At 41.2% G+C, this 18,752-nt stretch overlaps 1 protein-coding gene across 2 annotated transcripts in view; it reads left to right on the forward strand.

Annotated features, from left to right (window-relative positions):
• Positions 1 to 18,752, forward strand: part of macrod1 (mono-ADP ribosylhydrolase 1) — a 111,013-nt gene that overhangs the window by 2,123 nt on the left and 90,138 nt on the right. For both annotated transcript variants that reach the window (XM_061079882.1, XM_061079883.1), the window contains exon 3: positions 203 to 310. In XM_061079882.1, the coding sequence (XP_060935865.1) occupies positions 203 to 310 (108 nt within the window). The remainder of the gene's footprint in view (positions 1 to 202; positions 311 to 18,752) is intronic.

Raw genomic sequence — 18,752 nt, forward strand, 5'->3', positions numbered from 1 at the left:
CCACACCCACATAAGAGGTCTAATCACAAATCACTTGTGTGGGTGGACTATCGGCGTCCAGAGGCTTTAATTTTGTTATTTTGATGTTAGGTATGGGAACAAACCACCAACACACGTCCCTTGTGTAAATTTACCAAATAAAAAAATGACTCATCATCAGACTGATGAATGTTCATCCTGTATTTCTGTGTCTCATTGTCAGGTGGTTCTGAGCCAAGCCGCTATCAGAGGAATGAGAAGTTTGACCAGAAGATTTCCCTCTACAGCGGTGACATCACCAAGCTAGAGATTGATGCTATTGTTAATGCAGGTAGGTGTGTGTGTGTGAGTGAATGTTCTTAGTTGAAACAGTGAGAGGGTTTGTCATCCAACATGGTCACAGGATCTATTTTTACACATGTAAAATAAAAATGTAAAATGGAATAATACACGGTTTTCTTTCTTTTTTATTTCCACTATATGCTGCCAAAGTAATAGTTTTCATCGGGGAAAAGAGAAAACTCATGCACAAGAATAATATGAATAAGAAAGCCATCCAGTTGGAAATATGAGAAAGGATTAGGGATTTAAAAGCTTGGTTCTAAACTGAGCGCAGCCCTTGGTCCCTTTGTGCTGTGCTGTGCATGTACTGTACACAAATATAGCACAAAACACCTGAGAGGGCTGTTTGTGCTGTGATAATGGGTGATGCTTTCTGTGTGTGTGGGAGGGACTGATACAAGCTTTTATACGGTCACCAACATACTGGGAAGTTTGCTTCAAACTAGTGTATAGAACAGAAAAATAAAAGAACAACAGAATGGTTGAGAATCAGAGGGACTGGAATCTAAAGCAGGCAAAGCAACACAAAGGGTCTATGAGAAATCTCAGTCCTGAAAAGATTATGGTCCGACTCCTTTGAAATGGATCAATGTTAATTTTAAAAGCCCAAACAAACTGTAGCTTCTGGTGTTTTGTGAGGTTATAACTATGATAGTCAAGTGTCAATGAGCATAGCCAATCCTATATTTTATTTGGGTACCGCATCAGATTTAGTTACTATCCTATTATGGCACATATTTAATGTTTGAAAATAATCTGTACTAGTGCATATGTCCTCGAAGGGGTTTGATGGTCCCATCAAACACGTTATTTTTTCAGTTTGTTTTTGTTTTGTTTATGTAGTTTCCTCTAGTAATTTGTCCTGGGATATTACTTCTTTCCTGCGAAGAAACCATTAATTAGCTAGCGCTGCAACGTTCAATTAATTTAATTATCAATTAACTTGTTGATTTCTTTTTTTCAATTAATGAATTTATTGTTGTGGTCAATTAAATGAAAAAAAAATAGCTAAAATATTCCCATTAGAAGTTTTTAGAAGAAAAAGTCAACACCCATAAGGTATTCATTAAAAAAAAACTGGAACTAATGTGTCCATTTGCATAATTAAGCAACTCCAGCTTTGGATGGATCATCAATTTTGTTGCAGATACATTTTCTGTCTAATCATGAAATTCCTTCATTTCAGTCCCACAGGTGGCTCCCACTTATATATTTTAATCTATTTTAGTGTGGAGCCTCCTTGTTACTATATCAAACAATAAATACAAGTGCTGCAATGAAACAGAGGTCAATACAAACTCAAATATCAGGAATTGTTAAGGGAAGATATTTACAAATGCTGAGCTCTGATAAATTTGGGCTTTTCGTAGACAAATCGATTTCATAAAGAGTAATTAAATAGTGCACAAACACTGTAACTTTAGTCATTGTAGCAGTTGAATAACAAGTATAATATATAATCAACACCAAAAGCTAATAATGGCGCAAGTGCTACTGAGTAGCCTGAGCCTAATACAGCTTTGATAAAGGAGTCATTTAATCTCAGTAACCATTGTCTCCTTGTTAAAAAGCTTTTGTTTAATTAATTTTTTTCAGAATTTACTTGTTTCCTCCAGTTCTTTCCTTCACCACCAGCTTCAAGAAAGATTAGGGTCTTTCTTTTGGCCACTAGATGGGGCCACAAACCTGTTCATGCACTGAAGGCCTTTTCCCACAAGGCTCTTTGGACCTTTGGGAGAAATTGAATCGGCGTCTTGGCACAGACTAGTATCAGGGGGAGTGAGGCAGGCCAGCACGCCTAAATGATGCTTGATGATGAGGCTGTAGCAGAAAATGATAGATTTCCAATGGCAGCTGACTGTCAGCAGGTGCATGCTGTGCCAGCATCCAGTGAATGTTTTGATCGTTGACTCTCATTTATGACATTACTGCTTGTGCGTGCTCTGGCAAGCGTTCATTAATGCATCTGCCTACAAATTTCTAAGTAATTATGTGTGTACGTGCAGCGGGCGATTGTAATTTGTCTCTGAGCGGCTGAAGAGGCGACTTTGTCTTGTGTTTTACTCGAGCTTTTACAGAGTCGCACGATGCAAAGTAGCATGGAATTAACAAGAGGAAACTGCCAGTAAAGTGTCGTTTAGCAGAGAGAGGACGAGGCAAGGTGAGGGAGGGAGAGAGTGAAAAACACAACAGTGCCAGAGGAAACATGACTGAGAGACAGTCAGCACACACCAGCTGACAAAAAGCATGCAGAGTCTGGAGGAGTGAAAAGAATATGAAAGAGAGGCGGGGGGGAGGACAAAGGCTTGTATTTAAATCTCGGACTGCATTGCCATGGCAACAAGCAGGTACAGGGTACCCTCAAAGGACTTTTGGGCAGCGCAGCCAGTTCATCCTTTTCTGTGTGACTGATTGGTCGGTCCGGCTGACTGTCTTTGTGGTCATTCTGTTGACTAAGTGGCTGACCTTTTCATTCGATGACTAACTGAACTTACTGAATGACTAAGAGGCTCAGAGAGTCGCAGTTAAAGAGATAAGCCGTTAAAAAACAAGGGAGCAGCAAAACGGACATCGAGGGGAAAGAGAAAAGTGAAGGTTAGTCACGCTCGTTTAGAAAATGACTGGAACAGCAGAGCTCCAGCATTACAGAGCAGCCACCCTGAGCCTGTGGTTTTTGACATGTGGAGGGGAGTGTTGCAGAATTCAGTTCTGGCTGCTCTGAAAGGCCTTGAAGCATCATTTAGCCCCTAAGGCAGCAAACATTCAATTGAAGCCAACTGTGGCCAATTATATGCGATACTGACAGACTGGTCGGCAGGATGGGAGGGTGGGTGGGGTGCTTCCAGGCCTGGCTGGTGGTGAGCAGTGGACTGCACACACACAAAAGCACACGGACATGGATGCATACAGAGACGCCCACGCACACCGTGGGTGGATCCATGCAGATAGAGAAGCAGCTGTGGATGAACAGGTGGGAACTTGGTTATTTGCTGCCCCCGCCTGTTTCCTCCTCAGTCAGAACTCATCGATCAGGTGAGCAGGGCGTTGCGGGGAGGCCGGGCGGCCGCTGTTTGCCATTTGTGTCGCTCTCAATAAAGATTGGATTTACAGTAACTCTCCACTCCTCCTCCTTATCCTCCACTTCTCCTCCTGCCCCTCCACTCCCTCTCTCCCACTCTCCCTCCACACTTTTACAGCCCCTGGCTCCTGCCCACTCCTATAAAACACTATAAACGTAAAAACCCACAAGCACTTAAGAGCCGTCCTGGTGAGGAGAGGGGGGAGGCGGGAGGGAGGGGAGGAGGGTGTAGGGGGGAGGGGCAGAAACATCCTCCTTTTTACACCCCTCAATCACTCCGCCCGGAGAAGGAGAGCGAGATGGAGGGGAGGATATATTGTCTCTGATGGGCTAGCTGATTAAGATGGATTGCACAATGAAATGTCGTTGGACTGATGAGATCTTGGAGTGTGTGTGTGTGGGTGTGCACAACATCTCAGCAGCTAACTTTGCATTAAAACCTTTTTCCAAATTGATTAAATGCAAATTTGCTTAGCTCTACTGAGCTGTATTTTTACTCGCAAAAAGTTTTATTCCTCATTTCCATTCTAGCACTTACTGTACTTTCAGCCGCCGTGCACTGTTTACTGTGTGCGACATTAATTGCTACTTATTTTGGCCTCCCCATTTCTCAGCATAGAACCAAAGTTTATTAGAAAAATATTTAAAAACTGGACCGGTAAAACCTCTTGGTATTTTTCTGTAATGTCCTTTTTTCTAGTGGCGCTAACCATGTGTGAGAGTAAGCTGATAAATCTTTCAGGCTCGACTATAAAAAACTGTCCCTAAAATTAAGCCGTGCACCGTCAAATGATAAAGAATATTCTCTTCCTGTCTCAGTCTTTACAGCTGAACCACTTGTCATCGTCACAATTTTTGCTTGCTGGGAGTCTCTGGGAGTGTGTGTGTGCTTGTGTTTGTATGTCGCACCTGTGCATATGTGCTTGAATGTATAGGCGAGATCACATACATGCACCGTATGTGTGCATGTGCGCACCTGTGCACAGCTGCACCTGCTTGTGGCAGAAACAGTGTGCATAATCACAGCCTTATGAATGGGTGTGTGCAGTATAATGTCTGGTGCATGAGTGGTTTGTGCATTTTGTGTGCACTCTGCAGGTATCATGTGCGTGTGTATGTGCACGAGATAGGGTCTCCAAGGTTTTCTTCTGCAGGTCAGAGATAAAGCTGTTGGTTGGCACTGGAAACACACTCACTGTGGCAAGAGCTGAGAGATACAAGATTAGGTCCAATAGTTTTCCTGCCCTGCAGGTGACGGCAGAATGAGAGAGAGCGAGAGAAGGAGCATCTATACACTACACTATAACTTCCTCACAGATAAGAAGCATGTAAAGGAAGCACTGATGGATGGATGAGGAGATGGATTGCAAGGACAGTAAGTTGACAGACAAGGAGGGATAAGGGTCAGGAAGCAGCTGAAGGGCAACAACACTTAATGTCTCGGCTGCAAATTCCACAAAAATACATCATATTACCTTCAGCACGGCAACTCTGTGACGTACGTTTTTAAAAAAGGTACGCGGCGGGTTAGAGGGTTGAGCTTTTCCTCAGAGATGTCTGGAAATTTCCGGCACAAACAAGCCTGTTATGACTAATGGCAGGCTTGAAAAGTTCAGTGATATTTACAGAGTTAACCTGAGACGCTAATCAAAGCCTGAAGTTTGACTCATCTGGAACAATAATAAAGGTTTGAACGTGTATTTGTTGCAAAGGTCAGATACTGACTCAGCTCAAAGTCACATGACGGTATCAAATATGACAAATCAAGCTGCTTGTCCTGTGATCAATGTAAGAAGCAGACAATGGCGAAAAACAACAGTCAAGTCCTCTATGAGCAGAGTGTTTGCTGTGAAAAAGTACGTCTGCTTTTCCCTTAGAAACATAATAATTTATTCCTAAGTATTTTTTTTAGAGCTTCAACAATTAAACATAATATTAACCTCAAGCTATTTTTGAATGTTTGGCTTTTTTAAAGCCAAAATAAGAAACATTATCAGTTTCCAGTTTTTATGATTTTAGTGGAGGTGGTCTCTTTTGTAAAATGTGGCCGTCTTTAACTGCACTGTGGGCCTGTATGTAATATGTAAGCCTATATGCTCCTTATTGCACTTATGTTAAACTGATCTGAAACAACGAAATGGTTAAAAAATGTACTTTCTAAAAATATGTGTCATCTTGTACGTACATCAGTAAAGTAACTTTCCAATATCAGCTTAATTTTTCATTATTACAATGCTCTATATTAGGATGGATGCATGGGGTAGTCATCAATAATTCAACATCAGTGTTTTTTGAGCTTGGATGCTTCCATCGGCTGCAATATATATTCACCCAGCGGTGGAGCATCTTTTATTGATTCCAGTGGAGTCCATGGCTGATGATGGCTGATAGCTGTAGTGGGGAAGGCTGGGGGGGTTATAGAGGATGAGGAGATGCAGGTGTTCAGAAGACATGGATGACTGGCCCCGGACAGACAGGCAGACCAGCAGCAGGGCATCGACTTGAACAGCTGGAGCAGAAGGGCGAGAGGCCTGTGCTCAGTGATCCTGTTTGGTGATTGCAGGAGGATAAAATAGGCGGACCCCTTTCCTCTGCAGGTAGACCCCCTTACAAGAGCTTTACCTTACAGTGGCATGACGTCATATTCCTTCTGCAAGGCTTCACTGATTCTCAGCTGGCTTTGTCAACGGGGCTTAGCGATGTGCTCGGCGCCAACATCAGCCTGGCAGACGTCCCTGCTTTCGCCACGCTGCTACAGTGTATGTGGCAGATTGTCAGGCCTGACTTGTTGTTCTAAATTGCTTCAGAGCAGCTCAAATTATTTCCCAGATTTAACTTGAGCTACATTTTTCCTACTTGAATGGAGTAATATGGGACATACAGTGGCAATATTTGCTTACTTAACCACTTTAGAAGGGATTTTACAACATCAAGCCAAGGATTAATGCTACAGTATTTTCTCCAGTTGCTTGTGCTTAAGCTGTTGAGTCTGTTCATTTTAAGTATTTACACCATGTCGCAGCTATCCGATTATTATCCAGTTGTGTAGTATTTTCTTCTGCTTCCAAATGAATGTTTTCAAGGCAGCGTTTCATCTGTTGACAATAAAGTCATGAGGCCCCATTCACTTCTTCTTATATCTAAGTGAAGGGCTTCAAGCTCAGGTGTGAACGCAGCTTATACACGCTGAGGATGCGCGACCTAACAACTTAACAGTGTAGGTGATAGCGGAAGGCTCAGGCTGTGACTGCGGTTAACATCTTACTTTCAGTGTTAATAAGAAACAACACGTATTAGGTTGTTACCTTTTTGAACGTAATTGCCGACGTGAGCAGAACAAATGCTTTCAACTTGTTGTGTTTGGTTGCCAGTGAAGGTTTGCAAATCCAGGAGCAGCAATTGAAAACAGCATTTTTGATATTGTGCTTAAAGTCGACACAGTTGTTGTTGGGAAATCAGAGACGCAGACAGTGATGCAATGATGTGACTTTACGGCAGCTCTTGCCCGTAGAAATTCAACTGGTTTTTAAACCATTTGCAAGTGGAACTAGCACTATAACTCGGTTCACTTTGCTGGGAAAGGGGTCACTTAGACTGGGAAAGCAGATGCGATCACCTGTATGAGCAAGGTCTCTGTCATTGAGTTGCTTATCTTGAGTTGTAATCAAGGGAGGCAAGTTGTTGTGATCTACCTGTCTCTGGTAGTACCAGGAGCCCGAGGAGGTGACGAGAAGCCCACAACAGAGACTTCTCGTGCTGCCGAGGTCTTACAGGCTCCACACTGTGTGCTCTCTGGTGCTCCCTCTGCTGCAGTTACCATTCATCTCCCCCACAGCTCTTGTCAGCTCCTCTTAGGACAGGCTCATATTACAAGATGCAAAGTGTCACACCAAGTTTCAGTCGCAGACAAATATCTTAAGTGTGTGTGTGTGTGTGTGTGTGTGTGTGTGTGTGTGTGTGTGTGTGTGTGTGTTCTAAGAAATCCTTAAAAGAGGTACTATAAAACTGGTCTGAGCATATTTGTGTGTTTTGTGCAGTGCTTAGATTAAAATGAGATCAAATTAAAATATTTTCTTCCTCTCCTCATACCTTTCATCTTCAGTTAATTAAAAATTAATTTAGCTAGAGTTGTATTGTTTACTCAAACATAAAACGAGTACCTGCGCTGCTGTTATGAAGCAAAGCAGGTCACAGATCCCTCATGATCTGCACTTTGTCTCCCCGCCGTAGTAACTGGACTCACTTCCTTACCTCTAGTTCCTATAGCAGCAACCCCCCCACGCTGACTTTGTGTTTTGTGAAGCAGCCCTAATGGACATATTCTCACAATGTGCCTGTCAACTGTCGGTACACTCAAGCACTTACGGAGGCAAATTGGCATTGCTGATTCTGCTTTCGTTTCAGAGTAAATAAGATGTGCTGTCAAAACTTTGCTCCGTGGTGACCACCTCTCCACTCTACCTACCAGCTACTAAACCAGGACAAAATGACTGTGTTGAGCTTCAAACAGAGTGTGACAAATGGAAACATTAAACCCACCCACCTTTTTTTAGTGGGAAGAATAAAATGAGTAAGAGGGTTATATGCACCTGAGTAAATGTGGTCTGAATGGATTTAAATCAGCGAGGTCGACAGTAAGCAGGGAAGTGATTGGCAGTGTCAAAGGCCATGTACAGATATATAGCTGTTATCAGACGTGAAGAGTGGAAGATGTCTGCACAATATGGTCAGGATATTCTAGGAGGAGCGTAGCAGGAGATAGTCTGAGTCAGATGTGTTCACAACAGCAGGGAAATATCTGCTATATTCAGGTTAGGAGTCGTGCCTGGGTAGAGCAAGCAGGAGGCAGGACCTGACTGAAATCCCATGCTATCACCGGCGTCGGCCCTTATCACCAAAAGCCCTTAAATCTCATTGTCCTTGCAAGTTGACATCTTCATCTGCGTCTTCTACATGTATGAAACCTCTTTTTTATCCTGATATATTTGTTTCCTTTTTCAGGTGTTTTATAGTTTTTGTGTTTGTGTTGTGTTTGAAATCACTTGCTCATGGTGAATTCTCTGGATATTTTCCTGCTGTATTCTCACGTGGACACACTGCGTTATCACAGACAGAGTCTTAAAGTTTTGATGTAACAAAATCTAATTTTCCTAGGCAAGCCAATATTCGTTGGTTTGTTGGAGAAGCTGTTTAGTGCCGAATTAGACTTGTCAAATTAGCTGGGTGGTCAGCAGCCTCACTGTTTACATACCTGACAAAGAATAACGGCCACCAGTAAACGTTAAGCTATTTTTATGTATGCAATATACTGCATGATTACCAATTATCAAAATAGCTGCTGCAGAATTTTCAGTCAATCAAATAAAAAACCTAATTGACAAAGACTTGCTTTATGCAAGTCCTGTTGCTCACGTCATGGGTTCTAGGATGGTGTTTAAGCATTAGTGCAGAGCCATCTTTGATTCGCAGACACAAAGAGCAGTGACAAATACATCTCTACACCTTTATATTAGTGGATTAAATGTGTAAACATAGCTGCTAAAGTCTCCAATATCCATGTCTTTATACAGCATATTTTTCTTCTGAAAGAGAAGACTGGACTTTATGGAAGCTGTGGATATTCAAAGGTAGTTTGTAGAACTGTTTGGTGTCAAATTAAAATGTTAGTAGCACTAAGGAAACCTGGTTTCTGTATACACTGTGGCCCATGTACAGTAAAATAGCTTCTGGATAGAGCTCACATTTAAGCTATAGTCGTTTCTCTGAGCATCTTTTTGAGGATTTTGAATAAATATTCTTTATGATTTAAAAATGCTCATCGTATGACTTCAGTTTCAGAACTAACATAAGTACACCCTCTTGAAGTGGTTCATTTTTGATTTTAAAAGCTGCAGGCGTTTTTCATATCTTTAAGGCTTTAGATGATGAGCTCCACCACTGTGAGGAATCAGACTCTAAATGCTTCAAATTCACTTAAAAAGGTAACTGATATTTGTTTTATGTGCAGCCATAGATCTCTGCTGTTTTTTTAGAATTCAGTCTCTACATTTATACATGTTGACCCTTGTCTTTTCTTAGCTTAAATCCAGACGCTTATATCTAATACTTTGAATCACAGCACTGGAGTTTTGTTGTCGTGTCCACTCTGTCTTCTTGTATTTGTGTCTTCGCTTGAATTGCGTGAATTCAAATGCATTCATTTCAACAGTGCCGCTGCTCTAGTTTCTCAGTCCAGATCTGTCCGAGTTAATTACGGTACAACTGTCAGAAAGACCACTCTGCTGGTCATTTGGGCAGCGACATTAATGCTCGCTGTGCACTGAAAATTTTGAGCTTTCAAGGTCCAGTGCCCTGAGTTTCCACGACATGCTCCGATGTCCAGTTTGTGTCTCAATTTGAGTGGGAAGATGGAAGAAAAGCTTAACTGCTGGATTGTGCATCTCCAGAGATTTGTCGTGTCCCCTTTCCCTTTTCCCTTTCCCACTCCATTTAGACATCATCACATCAACGCTGTGACCTGAGAGGAGCGAGACACACAGCATTAGACAAACGTCCTCAGTTTACAGCTTCAGATTGATTTACACCCTGACACTGAGAAGTTAACATACCCTTGGAGAGTTAATCCCTAATGTGGTCCGAGTCGGTAAATAAATGGAAAACGAAAGGCCAAACTGAAGGAGTTTGCAGAAAAGCTCATTTGTGCTAATTATTTCTCTCCCACCCCTCCCCTGTTAAAAGCTTTCCCACCCCTCCAATCAATCGCCACTTTAGTGGAGCAGGAAGAGATGGAGGAAGTGCGAGCCTCATTAGTCTGATTGGGCCGATGTGGAAGATGGAAAGAGATGGAGTGAATGAGCGAGTAAAAGAGAAAAGTAGTCAGCTTGATCATCAGAGCTTGGTCCATCAGAATGTCTGTCATCAAGGCATGTGCTGCGTTCAACTGTGTTGGTTTGTTGTGCAGAGTTGTGAATTGCGGTGGGTCCGGAGATGATCCTCTGATGGCTCCTGGTTTGAGTAGGAGGCCATTGATGGAGTAAGTGGTAAAGGTAATGTGGCTGTAGTATTTTGGTTCAACTCATGATTATGAATTGAATTTTGATTGAATAATGTAATGAGAAATAATGACCATCGATTTTTTACACTATAATCCTCACTGTCACGGCACAATGATTTTTCCGTGGCTGGGCCAAAAACTTCACAGAAATATCAACCCTCGATCTTAGGACACAGAGGAAGTGTGGCTGGCTCTGCGCAGAAGTTGGAACAGAGGAAAAGCTCCACACTATGTCAAATTCAATCCTTAGATCTTCTCCTATTGGAATTTTTTCTACCAGATGTGTGTGCTTTTTGTCCCATATTTTCCTGCACTGTGCAACCATAACAGAAAGAAGGCGAACTTTTGTTTTCCCCGGTAGATATGAGTGGCTTTCCCCAGGTAGCGGAAATGACGGACTGTTCCAACTAGGATCCCAGCAAAAGAAAAAGAGCCCTGTTATTGAAGGAGGCGTAAGAGAGGACAGAGAGTGATAGAATCTGAGGCAAAACACGAGTGGACCGAGCATCTGAGGGCATTGCACTTGATGGAGCGAGCTGTACTGTGCACCTGACCACATCTAAAAGCAAAAGTGTGTATACCTTGTGGTTCTTCACGGCCACAGTCTATGGAATTCCCTTCCCATCCTGCCTGGCCGACTTCGGTCCCAAAACTTGTTGGGCCAGAATTTTTTTGTACACGTGTGTGCTTTGGATTTTTAGTACAGCTCCTGAACTGCACTGAGCTCCAGGATGTACAATGCAGGAGAAGAAGAGCTTATTAGTGCAGTTCAGTGGTTAATTTCTATGGGGCCATTCAAAGTACTCATCATATCATAATATTAAGACTACAAATTTAATTTGAATGCATTAGCAGGCAACAAACGCATTTTAATTAAAGTTCAATAAACAAAGACTAAATCTAATTTCTTAATGTTTCCTTTTTTCCATTATATACATTTTTATATTCTCCACTACCGCAACTCTTGTGTCTCATGTAAATCCAGTCCAAGCTTTGTTTATGCCCGGTCTTAAAAGGCAGAGGCATTTTCTCTGCAAAACTGAGAGTTGTATGACCACAGTAAATCCAGCAGAATACAGAATCAGCTTCTGTTTACATGGATCCATCCGTTATTTATGTGATCCTACCATAAATGCATATGAAATGAGGGGAGATGCACACCTTGCAAATACTCTCATGTCTGCTGTTAAAAATTAACAAATGAGTGTGTTACTTTGGGATGGTCCCCCTTTGATATAAGTGATGGAAGAAGTTGAGAGAAAAATGAAAGAAAGTTTCAGAGAAGATCTACAAGTCTGACCTTCACTCCGCTGAATGCCTGGTCAGTCAACATGTTGAGCAGATTTAAAAACAAGTATTGTTGAAACACAGAAGATATGTCTAGGAAGAATTTGAAAATATTGGTTGATGTGATGGATAAAATGTTCAACAGTACGGTAGCAGCAATGGAAAGGACTATACACTGCATATAAAGATGGCAGTGTCTCGAACTTCCCTCGGTGGCTGGCTGCAGTATAGGTCACAAACCCTGCCTCCTTCATCTTAATGGATTGGACATAACAATTCAAAGTTCACGTCAAATACATTGTCTCATAGATGCTCCCTATCATTGTCAGTCGATTTTCTCACAATAAAGGCTGAGACTAACTTGTGTGTATTGGCTGGATCTTGTTACCGCAGCTTCATCCCCCAATTGCTACTGTTACTATTACTGTGGGCTCCAAATTATATCATCAGCGTCAGATAGTAGTGTTCATATCCGAGATATTTTGGCTTTATTTCTGGATAGTGGGAGGAAGTGGAGACACATCTTCCAGCTTTATATACAGTCTATGACTGACTGGGTATGTGGATGAATATAAGTTATTAAACCAAGGAGATCATCGATGGAAGCTAGTGTTAGTCCATTAAGTCCTTTAAAAACCAAAGAATCTTAAAACCTGATGCTACACGTTTGTTTGAACACTTCTGAGGCTATTTCTCATTCAAAATGGCTGACTAAATGTGACAGGGGCTATTGATATTGCATAAAGTCCTCTGAGGTTCTGCCAGTGTGATAATAATGTGTGACTTGTAAAGCAGCCAACTGCCAAACTTGTGTGTCTTCCCTTGTGTAGGTCAGAGTTCAATTTTCTGTGGAGCCTCACTTAATGCACTCCTTCGTGTAGCTATTATAATTTGCATCTGCAGTTCTTTATGACAATAATAGTGTCCCGCCTGCCCTTTTTTTCAAATATTGGTTTTAGTGCCAGACAAGTAATCAGTCCAGCATCGGGGCTTTGGCTCCGCATCCAAAGTCCTTGTCTCCTTGGCCGCTCAGGTCGAATACTTGTGCAGTTGTAGAAAAAAACAAAACACACACACATTAGGTGCGGCCACAATCGCCTAATAAATAGCTCTTTTAATGAGTTTATCAACCTCTGTAGAATGATGAATGATGCTTTTTATTTAGACTTTTGACATTTGAGTTCAACCCAGTTTCACTGAACCAGCTGTGCAAATAATTCTGAAGAGACCTGAGACACACGTACAAAACAAGAATAAAATTATGATATGGAAATTAAAAGCACATTTGGGAAGATTATCCCCATTGTTGGCAGCGCTGTTTGAATAATAAAGTATAATGGAGGCTGACAATGAGCCTCCATTTTCTCTCATCTTTGTAATCACAGCTTAGTGAACAGAATACAAAGGACGTATCATTGTAACCCTCGAAGCTAACCTGAGTCCTCTCCCCACCGTCTCCGCATGCAAATACAAGGGGCCCTCATTGTCGGCTCACGTGTCCCCATCACAGATGCTGGTTTTGTCGCATTATCACACGCGGACACGCAGAGGGAGTACAGGGAGTACACACATAATTGCAATCTTGTAATTTTCTCTCAGGCGTTGTTGTGAAGTGGTGCCCGATGTGCATCCCGTCGGCCCCGCTGCATTATCAGAGCTTAGGAAATGACAGGGCTATTTATAGGAGCTATTTATCCACTTATCCTGTTGTTGCCATTGTCCATGGGTGTAAGTGGTCGCCCTGGTTAGGGCTGGACTGTGTCATCGTGTACAGTAGGGTGTTTGCTTGAGTGGAACATGAGCCAGTGAATTCAGCTGTGCACAGTGGTGAGATTTCATAGATCAGAAGGTCAAGATAGTGAGAATTTCAAATATCCTACACAGTTTATATGAAGTTGGAAGTTCAGAGGAGAGAGATTGAATTATTTAGTTTTAGCCTGTAATGTACAGACCATTTATTTGTCACTTGTTCAACTGACTTGTGTAATCGCAGCTGTTGCACCGTGTTCCAGTTAATTAAATCTTTATATATTGTGTTTAAGACCTCAAGAAATTCTATTTATTTTAAGTGCATGAGTAAATGTATCCCTGTGGTCCTAAAATGACATTGAAAATATGTATTAGTCCTTAGCTGCCCAGGAATATTACCATAGAATACATATGGGAAGAATGTGTGCAGTATTGCTATGGCCAAAACGGGTGATGATATTTGAGAGTTTATAAATGTAACTTTTTTTAAAGAACTGTGACCTGTGTGAGATTTGTACTGAGACACACGTGATACTGCTGAACAATACAGTTTTCATTGCTGTTCAGTACATCAGTGCCGGACAAACCATTTAAAACCTGAATGCTTACTACATTACCTCAACCATTTGGTATTTTGGGCATTTCTTTATGGCAGTTTTTACTTTGGTACTTTTTTCTTACATATTCATGGCTTCAATATTCTATATTAAACTCAATATCCTAATATTGGCCAATAGATAGTTTTTTAGTTGCTTTTTTATTAGATTCATATAATTGGATATGTCTTGTGTTCACAGGAGGGATATGACTGGAAATTAAATCCGATAAATGTCCCCAGCCCAGATAGATTCAAGCCAGGAACAAGGGCTCCAGCTAACAATTGTTTTCTCTAGATTAATTTTTTTTTTTTTTTATCCATGAAAAAGAGCCCAGAGCTGAGCATCACATTTCACAGAGAATTTGGATACAGAGAATTGTAGGAAATCCTTACCTGAGTTACAGATTATTTTTCTGTCAGTGGATTAATATGTGCTTCATCTTATTCTTTGTCGGGTGTCGTGGTCTGACCTTAACCACCAAGTCACCAGGGTGCATGGATTTATTGTTCGTTTAATAGATTTTTTTGACAACACCAGAGATCTACAGAGAAATAAGACGAATCAGGCTGTTGCTACACAGACGGTACTTATTTGTCTGAGACGTTCAGAGTCGGTTTTCTGTCTTGTAAATTACAGAATATCACCTGCCTAAAAACATTTTTTAATCATTACAAGTCTCATAAACTGAAGAGGTGGCTGTTAAATTGTTTTCTTGTTAATATACAGTGGCTGTGATTAATGATGGGTTTTGATTACTTCTGTAACATTTTTTAGTTCCTGTTTTTTCTACCCTCGACCCAGCCTGTTACCTTTTTAAGTGAAACGAAATGCCCAACAGCTCATTGTGTGCACGCTGGACTTCTGGTATGATCATAATCCACTCTGTGGCATTTTCAACTAAGTAATGAATAATTTACTGTGCTCCTGGAATTCATTTATTTTTTGGCTGTGATGTGTCTGCCTGAGCTGAAGAAAGGCTGTGAGTCGGTACTCTAGAGAAATCACAAGTTGCCATAACTACAAGTAGTGAGGTCCAGAGTGTAGCCCCGGAGAGGTGGGCAGCAAGCCGACCATGAGTGAAGGCTGAAAGCTCTGGAAGACCACATGCAGCAGGAACCCGCCGCCCGAAGCGCTCCTCGGCCGGTTGTTTCTCTCCAGTTTGCTCATGTTGGCAGCAGATTAAAGCGAATGCCTGATGGTTTATCATACCACAGAAAGGAATCTAATCCATTATTCACTTTGTCAGGTTAAGACAGATAATAAGGAAAGCAGCACAAAGACTTTTAAAGGTTATAATTGACTTTTTTTCCTGATGGCAAAGTTCCCCAAAATTCTGTCGGTAAACAGACACATAATTTAGCAAATTAAAGGATTAAACACACAAGGCTTTGCAAATGGATTGGAGGACGATTGCAGTACAAGGGCAATTTAGTTATATTCTTGTACATGCTCTCAGTATGCTTATGGCTGTAGTTCTTTTGGAAGGATTTTTCCCCCCTCCTTCTCACTAGAGACATCTCGCAGTCGCACCGAAGTGGCTCTCGCTCACTGATAGACAGCCTAATTCATACAGTTGGTATTGTTATAATCCCCCGGAGGCTCTCTTAGTTTTCTCTCTGCCTTGTTTATTCCAGTGAAGTCCTCTCCATCCTTCGCTACAAAGGAACCCTGTTGTTGTTGTTGGATCACTTCATATCTCTGAGGTATTTCACCAGTTTCTTCGGTGTGTTTGTGTCGGTGCTTGTTATCCAGCTCCGTCCAGCTCCTCTGGGACCCCCCAGAGTCCCGCGTTGCTCTACGGTGCACGGTTGTGTGTCAAACTGCAATGACTGTTGAAATTAATTTAAAATTCATGTATATCTTTATCTCGAGTTGATTTACAGTTGAAGTGAGGATTGGGGTTAAAGGTTGGTAAATGTGTGTATGTGGAATATGATTTCAAATTTAGCAGTGCTTTGCTTGTACATGAGTTCATATGTGCAAAGTAGCTGTAGTTTCAAGGGAGTCAGTCCCTGAGCTCCCATGTCTGTGTATTGCAGCTGTTTATATTTTCCCTCCACTGTTCTCTTGACTGCTATGAGTTCAATCTGCGTCTGAAAAGAAACATGAACTCATGCTCAGTCCTGAAGCAGCTATCTAATTTTTAACTTGTCTTAAGTGACTACCTGAAAATTTGTGGAAACATTTGTAACCAAAATAAGTGTAAATAAAATGGTGTGGAAATATATTCTGTTGTTGGGAGAGACGGTATCTGCAGGCATACATAAATCCTGCCAAATGCATGCATTTACAGAAATACATTGACCTTTTGCTAAGGGAGCTTATAATGCATGCAAATGCTGGAAAACACTTTACCAAGCGATGCAGCTTTACATCATTCTTGACAGCGCTGTGGTAAAGGAACTACTGAGCATGGAGTTCATAATGCAGCTGACCATTTTATTGTTTGTCAGCGGGTTGAGCTTTTTGTTTAAAAAATGCATTGAATTAAAAGACGAGATTAAAACCAAAGACGTTCACTCTCCAACATCTGCTTGATACCTTGAACAATAGACTGTGGATTTCAAGCCAAAATATCCTGGATACAATCTGTGCCATTTGGAGCCAGAGTCTGTGCAGTAGCAATCAGCTGATGGAGCCGCTGTAGAGAAGTCCCGTTACAATCACAAGTCAGTCTCAGCTGTCAATCATGACGTTTCACCCCGTTTTTATAGCATTAAACAACTAATTAATATATTTACTTGAAAAATGTACACTTTGACATCAGTGTGATAAGAACTACTTAAAATGACAGAAACCATCTTTGAAAAAACTTTTTAGTTTGGTTCCATGACCTAGACACTTACATGGAGGAGGCAGGATTCATGACCTCTACTGCAGCCAGCCACAGGTGGTAATCAAGACACTTTGGCTTCACATTCAGGAAGCTGTCATGTCGACCATCTTTATATCACTTTATGATTTCAACACGTTTTAAGCAATAATATTCAGCATATTTTTACAGTATTTACATTTTAAATAGATAATGCTTTGTAGATGTAACTTAATGAAAGTATTTTTTAATAAATAACTTTGATCACATTTGTCACTGAACAAAAATAACTTAATGCTCAGCAGACATGTACATGACTCTGCTTGGGTGTAATGTGAGCTAATATAATTAATACGCAGGGTTAGACTGACAGTAAAAGACCTCCATAATGATCACTGTTTATATAACATAAAGTCGGTTCTCAGTGTCAAGACATAGAACAGCTCTCATTGTAGAATAAACTACATATACACTTTAATCTGCAGTTCAAAAATTGTATTAGGTTAATTTCTGGTGTGGGGTGCCGGCCAAATGAAAGTAAATGTGAATCCAGTGAAAACTGGACGGGGTGTAAGTAGTAATGCCTTGATTGCTTCTCCTGTTTGCTGTTTCAAAGTTTCGGCTCGGAGGTTCTGTGGACAACGACGTGGGTGTGAGACCTGAAACATCTGTCTGAAAAATGCAAATGGCATGAAAGTTGCCAGAGAAAAGTTCTGATTTCCACCAAGACGACACAATGAGGCTACATTTACTCAGAAGGCCTTAGCATTGCTCAACAGCTCGATGAAGACTAATTTTTGTTGGGCCTGGCTTCAGTTTGTTTGCCCCCCGAAACATTGCGCACCCCCAATAAATTTTATCACCAGACGCCACTGATGCAGAGTATTTCTTCTTAACAAATGCCCATCACAAGCAGTTACTTCAAGATGGACACTTATACACTCCCCCGTTCGTTATATTGATCAATGCTTACACAAGCATTAGCACTCACTTAGAATGAGAGGCATGTCTTCACCCAAACACACAAGTAGATAATAGACACATCCGTACAAATACGTACACACACACACACACACACACACACACACACACACACACACACACAAACGAACACACTAATGTCTCAGGATAAAAACACAAGTGTCTGCTCTTGGCTGGCAGATTCTTCTAAACCGAATCGGAGCTTGCAGCAGCTGATGTATTCATCCAGTGTGTGTGATTTAATGAGGTCCGCTCCATCTAGTCATAAATCATATTAATAATCTGAGCCTCTCATTGATTTTTATTTTTGTTAAAGACATCCCAGTGTATTATTTAAACTCTCCAGCCATTTATGAACCCCACGCAGACGGACACAAAGAGAAGTCACAAAAAAACTGCTTTTCCTCAAGTCTTTATTCTTCTGCATAGAAAAAAGACGACAGACCGATAAATGGAATAGCGTTTTGCGCCCATTTCTATGTTTATACATAAGAGTGTTTTCATTATCACATTTTTAAATGAAAAAGGATTTCTACACAGAATGAAAGGGTTCTTCAGTGCTCTGTAAAAAAGAAAAACAAATGCAGACATAAAAAAATTAAACCTCACATCAGAGCTCTTCCAATATTACTCCTGCACAGTGGCACAGGCTTGAAAAGAGGAAGAGATCTACCGAAAGCAAGAATGGGCTTCAACACTCACAGGCTCTATCTAAATTGTGCCTCCCCCAACCTCCCCTCCACAGCCTCACTCTTTATTTTTTCTCTCTCCACCTTCTCTATAAATCTCTCACTTTTTGTTAGCGTTGTCTTTTGAAGTTCTTCCTCCCTTTACAGTATATTCACAGGGTCAGTGAAAGCAGGTGCAGTG

This window comes from Limanda limanda, chromosome 10 (assembly GCF_963576545.1).
Source record: "Limanda limanda chromosome 10, fLimLim1.1, whole genome shotgun sequence".
NCBI lineage: Eukaryota > Metazoa > Chordata > Actinopteri > Pleuronectiformes > Pleuronectidae > Limanda > Limanda limanda.